At 38.8% G+C, this 16,276-nt stretch overlaps 1 protein-coding gene across 3 annotated transcripts; it reads left to right on the forward strand.

Moving 5' to 3' along the window:
• Nucleotides 1-2,271: 2,271 nt before the first annotated feature.
• Nucleotides 2,272-14,365, forward strand: LOC103697057 (protein NLP3-like). 3 transcript variants are annotated; one of them, XM_039128563.1, is made up of 6 exons: nt 2,272-2,699; nt 4,799-4,840; nt 9,380-9,942; nt 11,662-11,709; nt 11,798-12,758; nt 13,169-14,365. In XM_039128563.1, the coding sequence occupies exons 1-6, from the start codon at nt 2,426-2,428 to the stop codon at nt 14,191-14,193; spliced, it is 2,913 nt and encodes a 970-aa protein (XP_038984491.1). In that variant the 5' UTR covers nt 2,272-2,425; the 3' UTR covers nt 14,194-14,365. The 3 variants fall into 3 exon arrangements, with proteins under 3 accessions (XP_038984491.1, XP_008777047.2, XP_038984492.1); XM_039128564.1 differs by lacking the exon at nt 2,272-2,699 and adding an exon at nt 3,628-4,683; XM_008778825.3 differs by lacking the exon at nt 4,799-4,840 and having other exon boundaries at nt 2,276-2,699.
• Nucleotides 14,366-16,276: the final 1,911 nt, after the last annotated feature.

Here is a 16,276-nt window from a genome sequence, read left to right on the forward strand (position 1 = left end):
TTGATTTAATCTGAGCCATGGACCGAGGTTCAAGGTTAAGACCACCTTGGCTCCACAGATGTAATCAATTGTCACTAAGTGAAGGTTCAAACCGAAAGGTACCTACACCTATTACATAATATAAGATATCCAGCATTTTGTTTTGATTTTAAAATTATTTAAAAATTAATTTTTGTGGAGGATTGATGGAAAAATTAATGCACGGGGCCCACTGGGATTTACGCCCGCGTGCGCCTGAGCACTCCCTCGCTGACACCAACGGGTGCCAGCATCGCGAAATTTAATTCCGCTGTCGCATTTGGATTTGGAAACGGCCGGGCGCTAAAGGAAGAATTAAATGCGTACGCTGCCGAATCTCGGGCCGCGTGCGTGTTTGAAAAATAAAACGTTCGTTGGGCGTTTTTGGTATTGAGCCAACACCCGCGTGCGCACGTTGCAAACGTTCCGCGTGAAGGACGCGGACGCGTCTGCGGAATGCGGGGACGCGTCCGCAAAATTACCATATTTCCCCTGTAAAAACTCCTATATAAATCCCTTGATTTCATCTCTTTTCTAATACAAAAAATTTGAGAAAAATAGTGGAAAAATTCTGAAAAAATTCTTCTTCCTCTTAGCCACTTCCGAATTTTGTTTTTACATTTTCATTCAGTTTATTTAGTTCTTTTCATTCCGCTCTTTGCTGGATCTGCAAGTCCGATCGGGTTCGCTTTGACTTCTTCCAAGACGTGCCGAAGAAGAAGTTGTAGGGTCGTCATATCTCCGAGAAGGATTGCCGGGAGACCCGTATGTAGGGGCAAATACTTCTTTGGGACAGCGTCTACGCGCTTCGACCTGTCTTCAATCAGGCTACTTTCTTCTACTTTTATTTTTAATTTAATATTAGTAGATTTGTAGGATTTGAAATTTTATGATATAAATTTATTAAATGCATATATTTATTTTGTGCTAGATTAGATTTATTTTGCATTGAAATAAAATTATTTGGATGCCGAATAATATGCATGTATATTATTCCCTTTAAGATTTTTCCATTAATTGAATTAATAGATTTATTTTTTATTTATATGATATATTGCTAACAAACACAACCACCACTACAGTCATAATAATCACCACCATCACCGTTGCCATGATTATGGTGATGGTGGTGGAAAGTGGGTCGAAGTGGAAATTGGGAATGGAGATGTTGGAGAGGTATGGGATGGTAGTGTGTCCCCAACATTGTTTGAAGGATCTCAAGGGCGAGGAGAGGTGCAACGATGAGGCCGATCTTAGAGGTAAAGTTGGGAGAGGTTTCAGCTTTTGGGCTGTAAGTCCATGACAAATGGTATTAGAGTCGGATCTACTATACGTCACAATATTTATTAATTACATGAGTCCCTTACTAAGGGATACTAGGGTCGAAGAGAACCCAATAGGGTTGAGTAGAACCCAGGCCATGGGTAGGCCTCTTCTCTTTCAAGTAGGAGCCAACTATGAAGATGACGTTATAAGATTGGAAGGGGAAGATCATCATAGTCTCATATTAACAAATAAAAATGGTGTTACATGGGTTTATTAGCCTGGATTGGTCTTCCTTCGAACGACCTAGGCTTTTGAGTTATAAGTCAGTGATTAAGAGGTGCAATGTTTTTGGTGATGGTGTTGGCAGTGGTGACAAAGTGATGATAGATGGAGAGACCTTGTTGGATGTAGGGAGGGAAGCCATTAGTAGGGTTGGGTCGAGGCAACGATGGAGTGGAGGCAGGGGATGGGTGAGGCATGGGCGGCATTGGTGAGGAAGAGGAAGGGGGAGACAAGGACATGCGGATGGAGAAGGTGAGAGGGCCCCTCGCACTTTTCTTATTGGCTGGCAAGTCCCAGGATCATGCCACATGGACCATCCACGTCATTTCAAAGCGGTCGATTTGGTCATCATGCTTCATCACCGCCATGTTCTGCAGCTCCGAGTAGGTGAAGAGGGCGAAGGAGCCGGACCTGATTTGAAACTTTCGGAATGTTATGCATTTCAGGGGGGTATTTTAAAAATTTTGAAGATTTTAGATGCGCATGTGAGTCTTTGATTGAAGTCCAATACAGATTGAGAAAGTAAATTTATGGGCTAGTTTGGAATTTTTTAAAATAAAAAGGGGTAAGTATAACTGAATTTTTTTCTTTATAAACAAAAACAGATTTAAAAACTCCAACTGGCTCGGGACGCGGTTACATCGTCAGCAAGCAACGGCACCCAACAGCCAAACCCCGCAATGATCTCATCCGACGGCGCCGCGCTCCCAATCGACTTCATTTTTTTGTCTCCATTATCTTATTCTGTGCCTCTCTCCGGTACCACTAGTTGAAAGTGCGCCCAAGCTCGGCAGCTCCCAGATGGAATCACCGCCATTCATCCTGCCGCCTCTTGCCCGCCTCCGCTCACCCTCCTTCCATGTCGGAAACCGGCGACTGGAAGCCACCGGACGCCGACTCGGCCGCCCTCGGCCGGGAGCTCATGGACTTCGATCTCGACATCGACTGCTCTCCCTGGTCCTTCGACCCCTGCTTCTCCGTCTCCATCCCTCCCTCCTCCTTCCTCTCCTCCTCCCCTCTCCCTACCCTCCCTCAGCTCTCCTTCCCTCCTCCCCCTTCTCCTCTCTGGATCTTTGAGGACAGAGCCGCCGAGATGTCGAGTTCCCTCGCGGACTGCACCCGATTGTTCAACGGTGATTCTTGATTGACTTTTTTTTTAGCCGGGTTCTCTCGTTTTTTTGCTGGATTTTCCCCACATTTATTTGAGATCCACCGGTCGTGCTGCTTGTCTGTTTGGTTTGTTTTGATAATTTCTCTTTCTATAAGTTCTTTTGTGCAATGTTTGGTCAATGGATTCCGTGCTATTTTCGCTGCTGATCTACACAATCGGTTCGTTTCATTCCGTCTGTGATTATATTGGATTGCAAAGTTCTTGTTTTTGTTTCTTGAGACTCCACTGCTATGAAAAATCGTTGCAATTGAGAAATTTGTTAAGCCAGTTTGCTTCTGTTGCGATTAGTTTTATCGTTTTTGAGTTGATGAATTCTATTAGGCACTCGTAATATTTGCTGTTGTTCAAAGATGAAATGGTTGGTTGTAGTCCTGTGTAATCCAAGATTTTCTCTTGGTTGTTGTATTTATTAATGATTAAATGTTTTATTTTATCACAATCCTTTGGTGGTACGATTGGTTTGTGTGTGGGGTTTGTTCTCACAAGGTTGTGAGTTCGAGTCCTTCTTTTCGCGGTTTTTGTGTCACCCTTTCTTCCCGCAATTTTTAATGCGTCCACGCGAAGGATCACGACCGCGAGAATGCATCCACGCGAAGAGTCGCGCCCCACAGGCATAAGTTTCGTAGAGGTCTATAAATAGACGACTTCTACAGATTAGAATTTGAATTTTTTAGACAAAAAACAAAGGATTCCTAATTTCTTTTCTTTCTCTACTCTCTCTTCCTACCAGTTAAAATATTTCTTTCAAAATTGTTTAACGGGCTTGCTGCATATTGATTCTGGGTTCGAAGCCTTCTTTGATCCGTGCAAATCATCGAGGCAGAAGGCGGCGAAATCTACTTCAAGAAAAGTGACCAACATACCATGCCTCAGCATCTCGGGTTCCATTTTTCTACTTTTTTTTTTAATTTTTGTTTTAGCCTATTACTGCCTATTATTTATTGAAGTAGAATAGTTTAGTTTTATTTCTGCTTCAAATTTATTATCAACAATCTTGAAGTAGATTTTCCCTACGTATAATAGGCTAGTAATTAGAGTTACCCTAATGGCCAATGCAAGTGACCCGGTTCCTTCTGAAAAGTTTAATGGAACTAATTTTAAGCATTGGAGAGAGAAAATAGAAATCTTCTTAACCACGCTTGGATTATTTTCCATAATTTTTGACTCTCCTCCAAATGAGGATGAGAATGAACCGGCTAGGACTTGTAATTTAGAGGAATTTAAGAAGAAAAACTACTTGTTTAGGGGTAGGATTTTGTCCTATCTTTCTGATCCCCTTTTTGATGTCTATTGCACTCTGAAAACCTCTAAGGAGATTTGGGATGATTTTAATAAAAAAAATGGTATCCAAGATGCCGGAATGGACAAGTATACTGCTAGTCAATTCCTGTCTTATAAGATGGTAGACACCAAGCCCATAGTTGACCAAGCTCATGAGCTAACAGTGATTTATCATGAATTAGGCTTAAGGGGAATGGGTATAACTGAGAGCCTTCAAGTTGCTTGTACCATTGACAAGCTTCCACCTTCTTGGAAAGATTTTGGGTTGTCCCTAAAACATAAGACCGAGGAAATGAGCATGAAAACCCTACTATCTGCCATTAGGATCCAAGAGCAACATTTTGAGAAAGACAATGAGCAAATCATGAACCTTGACTAACTAACATGAACTTTGTAGAACGCCAGAATAAAACCTATAGGTTCAAAAACTCCAAATTTGAAAAGGGTGGAACTAAGAACAAAGAAAAATCCATGAAGCCAAAACACCAGATCAATAAGAATGATCGGAGGCCATTTTGCTACAATTGTGGAAAATCCGGTCATATGGCACGAGTATGCCGGATGAAGAAGAAGTATCAGAACTATGAACATGCACCTCCTCAACCTGCCAATTCACAAACCAACATGGTGTTATCCAGTACTGGTCCTACTAGTACTGATGATCGGTATGTAACTTTAAGTCCAAAGTTAAATTTGGCAATTCATTCTACCGATTGGTTAGTGGATACAGGTGCGAATGTTCATATGTGTACTGATCGTATCCTTTTTACTGTTTATCAGATCCGGAGCGGCTTAACAGTGACTATGGGGAATTCTACCTCGGTACGAGTACTTGGAACTGGGAAAGTACTTCTAAGACTTACATTTGGGAATGTGCTTCCTCTATTTAATGTGTACCATGTGCCCGAAGGAAGGAGGAATCTGATCAGTGGATCTCTTCTGATAAGGAGTGGCTATTCTTTGTTATTTCAATCTAAGAAAGTGATTATAACAAAGAATGGAACATTTGTAGGCAAAGGCTATGAGTGTGATGGCTTATATGTAATTAATAAAATGAATGATGTACCTTTGGATATTCCTTCTTATAGCAATAATAAAGTTATTCTTTCAGTATGTTCTTCATTTCTTTGGCATGCTAGATTAGGACATGTGAATAATAATACTATTAAAAGAATGATTAGTTCTGGTTTATTGCCTAATGTTTCATTAGATGAAAAAGAAAAGTGTCTAATTTGTGTTCAGTCTAAGCAACCTAGAAAACCATTTAAAATGGTAAATAGAATTTCCACCTTATTAGAATTAATTCATTTAGATGTATGTGAACTAAATGGAACTTTGACTAAAGGGGGAAGAAGGTATTTCATAACCTTCGTAGATGATTATTCTAAGTATTGTTAAGTTTATTTGATGAAAACTAAAGATGAAGTAATTGAGATATTTAAGTCTTATAAATCTTTAGTAGAAAATCAACTTGACAAGAGAATAAAGATTCTCAGGTTAGATAGAGGAGGAGAATACACCTCTAATGACTTGAATGAATTTTGTAGAGTTAATGAAATTCTACATGAAGTAACACCTCCCTATTCACCTCAGTCTAATGGAGCGGCTGAAAGAAAAAATAGGACTTTGCAAGATATGGTAAGATCTTTGCTTGCCAACTCAGGTTTACCTGAGGTTTGGTGGGGGGAAGCAATGCTTACTGGATGTTTCCTGCTTAATAGGGTTCCATTTAAAGGTTCTAATGAATCTCCTTATGAATTTTGGAAAGGAAGAAAACCTAACCTAAACTCCCTAAAAGTTTGGGGTTGTTTGGCTAAGGTTAATATTCCTTTAATTAAGAAAAGAAAATTAGGACCTAATACTTTTGATGCTATATTTCTTGGTTATTCTCTTAATAGTGTTACTTATAGATTCTTAGTCATTAGTTCTGACATTAATGGCATAGAACACTATAATTGAATCTAAAGATGCTTCTTTCTTTGAAGATATTTTTCTTTTTAAGAATAAAATAGAAAAGCATATAATAGATAGATCTAATAATGAATCTTGTAATTCACTTTCTAATGAAAATGAAAATGAACTTATTGATGTTAATGAACTTGGTAGAAGCAAAAGAATTAGAAAAAAAGAAAGATTTTAGATCTGATTTCTATACCTTTATGGTTGAAGATGATCCTAAAACATATAAAGATGCTATGAACTCATTAGATTCTATATTTTGGAAGGAAGCTATTAATAGTGAAATGAATTCACTTATGACTAATGAAACATGGTTTTTAACTGATTTACCACCTGGTAGTAAGGCTATAGGTTGTAAATGGATCTTTAAGAAGAAATTAAGACCTGATGGTTCAATTGTAAAATATAAAGCAAAATTAGTTGCTAAGGGCTTTACTCAGAAAGAAGGTATTGACTACTTTGATACGTATTCTCTTGTGACTAGGATAACCACTATCCGTACTTTAATTGCACTGGCTTCAATCCATAATTTGATAATCCATCAGATGGATGTCAAGACTGCCTTCCTCAATGGTAATTTAGAGGAAGAGATTTATATGGATCAGCCAGAGGGATATGTGGCTCAGGGACAGGAAAGAAAAGTTTGTAGGTTAGTCAAATCCCTTTATGGTTTAAAACAAGCTCCTAAGCAATGGTATAGAAAATTTGATGAAATAATTGTTTCTTATGGCTTTAAAGTAAATGAATCCGATAAATGCTTATATTCTAAGTTAGAAAATGATTCATGTGTTATCTTGTGTTTATATGTTGATGATATCTTAATATTTGGTACTGATATGAATATTGTAACTGATATCAAGAATTTTTTATCTAATAATTTTGATATGAAAGATTTAGGTCAGGCAGAGGTAATGCTTGGTAATAGGATTACCAGAATACCTAATGGTATAATCTTTGATCAATCACAATATATTGAGAAAATTTTGAAGAAATTTGATAAGTACAACTGTAAACCAGTGAGTACACCTTATGAGTATGGTTTGAATTTGAAGTGCAACAAAGGTGATCCAGTGGCCCAAGAAAAATATGCTCAGATTATTGGGACACTGATGTATATTGCAAATACAAGTAGACCTGACATTTCCTATGCTATAGGAAAGCTCAGTAGGTTTAATAGTTGCCCTAGTCTTAGTCACTGGAAAGCACTGGACAGATTACTTAGATTCTTGAGAGGTACCATGTCCTATGGTTTACATTACTCAAGATTTTTCGCTGTACTTGAAGGATACAGTGATGCTAGTTGGATCACTGATTCAGTGAACCGAAAAGGAACTAGTGGATACATATTCATGTTGGGTGGTGCAGCTGTTGCTTGGAGATCATCCAAACAAACTGTGATCACCAGATCCACTATGGAGGCTGAGATTGTAGCCTTAGATTCTGCATCTCAAGAAACAGAATGGTTTAAGAATCTTATGTCAGAAATTTCTATTATGGAAAAGCCTATGCCTGCTATCTCTTTGTTATGTGACAATGAAGCTGCAATTAATACTTGTAGAAATACTGAATATAACAAGAGAAACAGAAGACACATTAGTATGAGACATAAGACAATTAGATACCTAATTAAAAATGGTATCGTGACTTTGGAATTTGTTAGATCTGAAGGTAACCTAGCAGATCCTTTGACTAAAGGACTAGCTAGAAGCAAAGTTATAGAAACATCAAAGGGGATGGGACTGAAATCCATAAGGAATCATTGACAATGGCAACCCAACCTATTCTGACTGGAGATCCCAAGACGAAAGGTTCAACGGGAAAAACAAGTTGTTTAATGATTAGTTAGCACTATTATTAAAATGACTTTATGTCATTTGGTCTCTCCCTATGATGCGAGTGCTAAACACAGCAGAGGTATACGGAAGAGTTTAAAACTCTGAATGAGTCCGAGTCTATGACAAGGTGCTGTGCTGCGAGCACCCTTAGAGGATTCACCTATGTGAGTGTGACTGTGTGGCCGCAGTCTATGGGGATAAGGGTTTAACCCCTAGAGCGCTCATGAAACTAAGATATTGGTGCATGAGGCCGAAAAGCACCACCTATGATGAACCCAGTATTTGCATTTGTCATAGGTGAAGTATATGAAAATCTGAACCAAAGGATTTGGTTCAAAGCTTTTTAGCTATCACTATTCCTTTCAGATGAAAGTATACTTTCACTAGGTAAAGGTTCAAAGCCGCAAGCTACTTTTATTGAAGTCGTGACATGAAAAGCCCGGTATGACTATTTTTTATAAAATTTTGAAAATATTTTAATCAGGTGGGGGATTGTTGTATTTATTAATGATTAAATGTTTTATTTTATCACAATCCTTTGGTGGTACGATTGGTTTGTGTGTGGGGTTTGTTCTCACAAGGTTGTGAGTTCGAGTCCTTCTTCCCGCGGTTTTTGTGTCACCCTTTTTTCCCGCAATTTTTAATCAATCGCATGAAGCATTTGCTGCTTTTACGACCGTGCAAGCTTTGCACTAACGTAAAAGCAAGTGCTTTTACGACCGTGCAAAAGGGGGGGCGTGTTCTTGAGGGACGCGAACTCGCGTCCACGCAAAGGATTGCGACCGCGAGAACGCGTCCACGCTAAGGATCGCGACCGCGAGAACGCGTCCACACGAAGAGTCGCGCCCCACAAGCATAAGTTCCGTAGAGGTCTATAAATAGACGACCTCTACAGATTAGAATTTGAATTTTTTAGAAAAAAAACAAAGGATTCCTAATTCCTTTTCTTTCTCTACTCTCTCTTCCTACCAGTTAAAATATTTCTTTCAAAATTGTTTAACGGGCTTGCTGCATATTGATTCTGGGTTCGAAGCCTTCTTTGATCCGTGCAAATCATTGAGGCAGAAGGAACGAGAGATTGTTGTATCTCAGGAGTAGAACGCTATCCAAGCCTAGTGCACTGTAAGGCGGCGAAATCTACTTCAAGAAAAGTGACCAACATACCACGCCTCAGCATCTCGGGTTCAATTTTTCTACTTTTTTTTTAATTTTTGTTTTAGCCTATTACTGCCTATTATTTATTGAAGTAGAATAGTTTAGTTTTATTTCTGCTTCAAATTTATTATCAACATTGGTTTCGCCGGCAATTATGAAATTTACACATCCAGTTGGTTTCCGTAAGCATTTTGTTCCTCTGGCAGTTGCTGTTTGCTTATAAGAATATTATAACATCTGCCTTTAATGTGCTCTTTGACTAGAGATTCTTCATGTTCATTGTTATTTTGTCTAGAACAGTATGGAAGCAGTGTTTTGCACTTGATGTGATTTTATTGATTATTATCCAATTTTGCTTTCAAATCTTATATGATCATCCATAAGAAAAGCGGCCTTGCTCTTTGATTCTCAGCTAATGTTGACGTGAGATACGGGAAGGTTAATGCGAACAATAGCCAAGCAAGGCAGCTTCCAATGCCAGCAGTGGAGGGGAATGCTGATGATTCCTGTGTGATAAAGGAGAGGATGACTCAGGCACTTAGGTACTTCAAGGAATCGACGGATCAGCATGTACTGGTTCAGGTCTGGGCACCCATGAAGAAGGGAGATCGATGTTTTCTCACAACATCGGGGCAACCCTTTGTTCTTGGTCCTCAAAGCACCAGGCTACTTCAGTACAGAACAGTTTCTCTGATGTACATATTTTCAGTTGATGAAGATGGTGAAGGATATTTGGGGCTCCCAGGTCGGGTTTTCAGGCATAGACAGCCGGAGTGGACACCCAATGTGCAGTATTATAGCAGCAAGGAGTATCCACGCCTTACCCATGCCCTCCATTACAATGTTCAAGGGACCTTGGCCTTGCCGGTTTTTGACCCTTCTGGCCAGTCTTGTATTGGTGTGATTGAGCTTATAATGACTTCACAGAAGATCAACTATGCTCGTGAGGTTGACAAAGTCTGCAAAGCTCTCCAGGTTAGTATTTTTTTTAACCCCTGCCTAATTTTCACTGCGTCGATGTCATGAGTTTATGCTGAAATTATGCAAGGACAGTTTTCCTGTAATGGTTTATTTGGTTGACTACTAGGACATCCATTATGTATGAGCATAAAATATCACTGCTTCATCACTATAAAAATAGAAGATAATTATGTATGAGCATAAAGAATCTTGTTTGTGATATGCTATTTGTTTTAGGTGTTGAGAACATATAAACTATTCTTGAAGCTATCCATTAGAACTGCATTGGTGAACATGCAAGCAAACACCAGCTTAGCACTTCAGCTGACCATGTTGCATTATAGCATGAAATAGAGTATCATGTGTCCAAATTGTCATAAGAAAAATAGGAATTCAGGGTGCTTTGGGTATGTAAAAGTAAGGCAGCCTGGGGCAACATGCAGGAACCTGCTGGTTTGTCTCACAAGTAGGTATTTGGGGTTGTAATGTTAGTTGTCCTAATAAAAAGCTGTCTTGGTTCTATTATGGTGAAAATCTTGGTATTCCATCCTGGACATAACAAGGACCCATCCTAGGAGATCCAGAAGCCATGCCTTAAGGAGTTGATTCGGTGTTTTCTTACCGATCCCTATATAAATGTGAAAGGGATGACATGATTTTATACATTGGTTACAAGGGCTTGCTGAGCTTCCTTTTGGCTGTCATGTTATCCCATTTTTGACTTTGGGAAGAAAAGGCAGGACTGCCTATGTTTGTCTCCCATAATCATTGATAAAGTATAACTAGGTTTTACATGTTACTTATGGCACTCTTTTCATATTTATAGCTGAGAAGACAAAAATGCTCAGATTTCAGCTTCATGGAGTCTAAACAAAATTTGTACTTCTGCTTAGGGGTGGCAATTTTTACCCGGATCAGCCTGAAAGAAATGAGTTTGGGATCTTCAGTGAAAGTTTTTAATATTCAAGTCAGGTTTGGGTTATAGAAAACCAACTTGGGTTGGGTTTGGTTTTGGCCTCCATGCTAGATGGGTCACCATGGCTGGACAAGATCTTAATGGTGGGCCATTGGCTAGTCAAGCCTGGATTGGATGATTAGGAAAGCTGTACAGTTAATGCTGAAGAAAAGGAACAGAAGATATTGAAGAGAAATATGATGTCTGGTCAGAGTATGCCATATTGTGCCGAACCAAATGGTACGAGACGTACTGTACCATACTGGTTCGGTGCTAGTATGCGGTACGAGGGGTGTACCAATACTCGGTATGGTGTACCGACATAGTAACTGGGTGGCACCGGTATGGAGCCCGCTACCAAGATGGCATACCTTGTGTCTAGGTTTTATCATGTTTTCCTTTTCTACTAGAATTTTTCCTCGCTCTTTATCACTTTATTTTGACTTTTCATGTTTATCTTTTAACATATACAATCAACAAGCGTAAGACTAATTGGATCTGCAGATAGCGTATAGATCTTTATGATATAAGTGGGTTGGACACAGTTTTATTCTTTTCAATCTGATTAGGATTGGGTTGTTATGGGTTTATTCTTTTTTAACCAGGTTCGACCCATTGACATGCCTACTCTTTGTTTCCTTTTTCTTCTATCAAGTTTAGTTCCATAAAAAATATTCTGCATTCTGTTTATTTAGGCAGCATTGCTCACACTGACTTGTTATGTTGCTCTGGTTGATTCCACTGAACTCTGTGAACAACACATTCTCATCATCCTGCAGGCAGTAAATCTGAGAAGTTCTGAAATCTTGGACCATCCAAATATTCAAGTGAGTCAGTATTCCGTTGCTAGTTTTAGTTAAATATCATTTCTTTTTTATTCATAAATTCATGAATATGATATTATGTCAAAATTAGATTTCTAATGAAGGACGCCAGTCAGCTCTTGCTGAAATTCTGGAAGTACTGACGGTTGTTTGTGAAGCACACAAACTGCCTCTAGCTCAGGCCTGGGTTCCATGCAAGTGTCGTACTATTCTAGCACATGGAGGTGGTTTGAAAAAAATTTGTTCAAGCTTTGATGGAAGTTGCATGGGACAAGTTTGCATGTCAACAACTGACGTTGCATTTTATGTTATTGATGCTCACATGTGGGGTTTTAGGGAAGCTTGTGTGGAACATCATTTACAAATCGGGCAAGGAGTGGCTGGCAGGGCATTTGCATTACGGAGGCCATGTTTTGCAGAAGATGTTACCAAGTTCTCTAAGAGTGAGTACCCCCTTGTACACTATGCACGGATGTTTGGATTGGTTGGCTGTCTTGCCATATGCCTACAAAGTACTCATTCGGGAGATGATGATTACGTATTGGAATTCTTCCTTCCACATGACTGCAAGAACCTAATTGAGCAACAGGCTTTATTGGACTCTATTTCAGCCTTGATGAAACAATGTTTTCGCAGCTTGAAAGTTGTTAGCGAATTAGAACTCCAAGAAGGAATATCTTTTGAAATTATCAGCATGTTTGCAAATGAGAATCATGGATTTGAACCTGATCATATCTGTAGTCAAATTTGTGATGCTCATCTTCATACATCCCCTGAAACTTACATCCTGGAGGGCCACGATGATTCACAGAATGAGGGAAATGTAACTTCTGACTCTCATGTGCTACATTTGCCTACACATGCAAATGCTGAAAAGGCCAGTAACATACATTTTGACTCAGGTGGTGGTGGGGCATCTACTGCTCGATTGAGCAACAAAAACAATGGAGCTCCAGAAAAGAGGAGGGGCAAAGCGGAGAAATCAATCAGTTTAGAAGTTCTCCAACAATACTTCTCCGGGAGTCTGAAAGATGCTGCAAAGAGTCTTGGAGGTAAGATCACTTGCTTAAACTGATGCCTGCAATCTTGCTTTTGTGTTCATACTTTTTTTTGTGCATGCAGGCAGTATATATGGATTTGTAGTAGCTGAAATAATTTGATTCTAGAAAAGGATTGTTAGAATGATCTATCCACTGTCATTTCTTGAATATCCTGATAAAATCTTCCCTCTGCTAACTGTTCTTCATACGTGCCATTACCGCCGCCGCCGCCGCTGTCGCTACCACCAGCACCTTTGAAAACTCGTACTCTTTCCGTTTTATCTTTCCTATTTAGTTATAAAGTTGCGTCCATCTGTAACCATTGGTTTTCTGGGTCACGTTGTAGTGCTCTTTCATTGCATCTTCCCTGTTTAATTATAAAGTTGTATCCATCTGTAACCGTGGGTTTTCTGGGTTCACAGTTTGTCCTACTACAATGAAGCGCGTCTGCCGGCAGCATGGGATTTCCAGATGGCCATCTCGCAAGATCAATAAGGTTAACCGCTCTCTTTCCAAACTGAAACGAGTGATCGAGTCAGTCCAAGGTGCAGAAGGGACATTTAATTTGACTTCTCTTGCATGCCCGCTTCCAGTTGCCGTTGGTTCCATATCTTGGCCAGTTAATTTGGATGCATCTAAAGAAAGCACGGATGCGGTGAAAGATAATGTTTCATCGCCACATAGAACACCAGAAAAAAACAATCAGCATGACAAACTTTTGGTTCAACAAGAACTTGGTCACAATGTTACCAGTCCAAAGCCGGAGGCTGGTAAAGATTCTCCTTGTTCAAAAACAAAACGTTCCTCAGAAGGGAGCATGGTGACCCCTGCTCCCCAGGGTTCATGTCATAAAAGTCCAGTAAATGAAACCTCTGTGGATAATGTATCTCCTCCCCCCAACTTGAAACAAGGAATAGTTGGTGATTCTTTGGAATTCACATTACAAGATACTGGTGGTCGAAGCCTGCCTCCTGTATGTCTGATGCCTGGTGTCAATGTGGCAAAGCCTCAACCACCGCTTGCTGGGATGATGATTGAAGATTCAGGAAGCTCAAAAGATTTGAAAAACCTCTGCAGTAATGCAGGGGAGGGTTGTCAAGATGAACATGCAATGGCTGCTAATCCATTAAATCCCATGGCCATGCAAGAAACGAAGACTGTTACTATCAAGGCAAGTCACAAAGAAGATATAATTAGATTTCGATTGCCATGCACTGCTGGCATCGTGGCATTGAAGGATGAAGTGGCAAAGAGGCTGAAACTTGAAGTGGGCACATTTGATATCAAGTATCTGGATGATGATCATGAGTGGGTCATGCTGGCTTGCAACGCAGACTTGGAAGAGTGCATAGAGATGTCAAGATTATCAGGTTCGCCGGTGATCAGGCTGGCAGTTCATGACATTGTGGCACACCTAGGAAGTTCTTATGGGAGTTCAGGAGATTGAGCAACAGAGCTCTGTTCGAGTGTACATTTTTGTTCTGTGAAGCATCTCAAGTTGCATTAATTTTTAAGGATTAGGTACATGCAATTTTAGTTTGATTAGCTAGTGAATTTTTCTAATGACTGCTTGTCTCGTATCATTCTGGGATGAAGATAATTTTTGATTCTCACGCAAACTGTCATTGTGTATAGATTATATTCATCTCCCAAAACAGCTAGGCTTAGGAACTGATTTTGTGCAAGACAGGTTTTACTGGAACGGGGATCTATTTTCATCAAACTTATTTTTTAAGTTTATGGGAAAGAAAAACAACTTAGAGCTTGTTGGACTGAAACTTCTATTGGATTCGTGGATTGAGCTAGTACAACGAGGAAAATTATAAAATTACAGGCTGGGCTAGATTTATATTCATAAATATTTAGAAATAGTTTTGAAGTATGCTAGCCCGAATCCTATAGAAAGAAAATATCAGCAGATTTTTTTTTTTTTTGTGCTTATAGAATTTGCACTGGCCTATTCTAAAGCTATTCTTAATTTTACTGGTTATATTATTGGCCCAGTCTACGAATTCAATAGAATCTTCGACCTAATTATCAAAACAGTTCCTTAAACAATCATTTGAGGTGTTTGTAATGCTTTCCCCCCCCCCCCCCCCATAGATCAATTTTAATGCAATCAAATGAGGAATAAAAGGCCAATGAAAATAATTTGAGGGGGAGTGTAAGAAAATATAAAATATATAAATAAATTTACCTCATCCTATTAGCTTAAGCTTTTAGGATAAGTGGTGATTTCAACTTGGTATCAGAGCAGAGGTCCTGAGTTCGAAACCTGTCTCCACACTCTTTAACCCCATTATTAAAAAAATTTCACATGTTGTGCTCGCCCATTAAAGGAAAGTCCGACACATGTAGGACAAGTGGTGATTTCAACTATGTAAGATAAACTGAATAAGGAAAGAGCCTAAGAGTTTAAATATTTGCCTTTTTTCATCCCACTCTGTTTGTATTGAATTTGTGTTTATAAAGCTATACATGAAACCGAACTCAGAAAGATCAGGAGTTTGTTCCAACTATCTAACTATCTAACATATATTTCAAACTCTAACGTTTCTTACAAAACTAACAAAGTTTCAAAAAAACTTCAATCATGCGAGGCTTCAGTGGAGACAAACGTGGAATTCCTCAGACTTGGTCAGCTTCTCCAGAATGTACTCTAACAGTTTTTACTGTGCAAAGAAATTTTATGAACAAGCTATAGATCATACAAGCTATAGAAATTTTATGTGATGGCTTGCTTAGTATTTATATGAGCAGTTTTCTTCGAATTCAGGAGGGGTTTTTATGGATATTTTTATGTGAAATGGATCATCTACTTTTACGTGAAATAGATCATCTTTTCAGTGCTGCTGGGGTGATATGTTGTGTCTGCAAATTGGATGGCCCATTTGGTGGCAAGCTTTATAACCACCAATTCTATGCAAGGCAATGATGAATAGAGTGGAATAGGGAGCCTAATGACATGAGCCTTTGCACCGTCATTTCCACCTAAGTCCACATCTTGCACAAAGATGGAACTCTTGGTCATTCTCACATGTTTGTTCTTTTTTTAAATTATCTTCTCATAGATAGACTACAACTTAATGGCTTGCCGTTGACAAGGGGTCAATTAGACAATGCTTCTGTTTTATTTTTTTTTTGAGTAAATTATAAAAATTCTCTTGAGACTTGAATTTATTACACTTATTTACACTAGTTTCTACAATCTACACTTATACATAGTTAGATTAACAACATTAATGAAACCATTTATCATATATAAAAAATTGAAATTATTCTTGGATGGAGAGGAGAATACATGCATTTTTTGGTGTATTTGGATGGCTGTTATGTCATTTAAGATTATTTTAATTATTTTTAAATTTTTTTTAATGTGGTATGTGAGTTTTATTTAAGATTAACTATTTGACTAAAGTTATGTTAAATTATGAATTAAAATATTAGATAGGATAAGTATAGATTTTTTAAACCATCTAATGCAAGCCTAATTTATGTAGAAAATTTATTGGAATTTATTCTATATTTTT

Source organism: Phoenix dactylifera, chromosome 8 (genome assembly GCF_009389715.1).
Source record: "Phoenix dactylifera cultivar Barhee BC4 chromosome 8, palm_55x_up_171113_PBpolish2nd_filt_p, whole genome shotgun sequence".
NCBI lineage: Eukaryota > Viridiplantae > Streptophyta > Magnoliopsida > Arecales > Arecaceae > Phoenix > Phoenix dactylifera.

What these genes read in the sequence shown, in the direction of transcription:
- LOC103697057 (XM_039128563.1), top strand. Translation starts at nt 2,426, where the DNA reads ATGTCGGAAACCGGCGACTGGAAGCCACCGGACGCCGACTCGGCCGCC. An exon ending in CTATGGGGAATTCTACCTCG is followed by an intron (nt 4,841 to 9,379) that starts GTACGAGTACTT and finishes TTTGATTCTCAG; the next exon opens with CTAATGTTGACGTGAGATAC. An exon ending in AAGTCTGCAAAGCTCTCCAG is followed by an intron (nt 9,943 to 11,661) that starts GTTAGTATTTTT and finishes ATCATCCTGCAG; the next exon opens with GCAGTAAATCTGAGAAGTTC.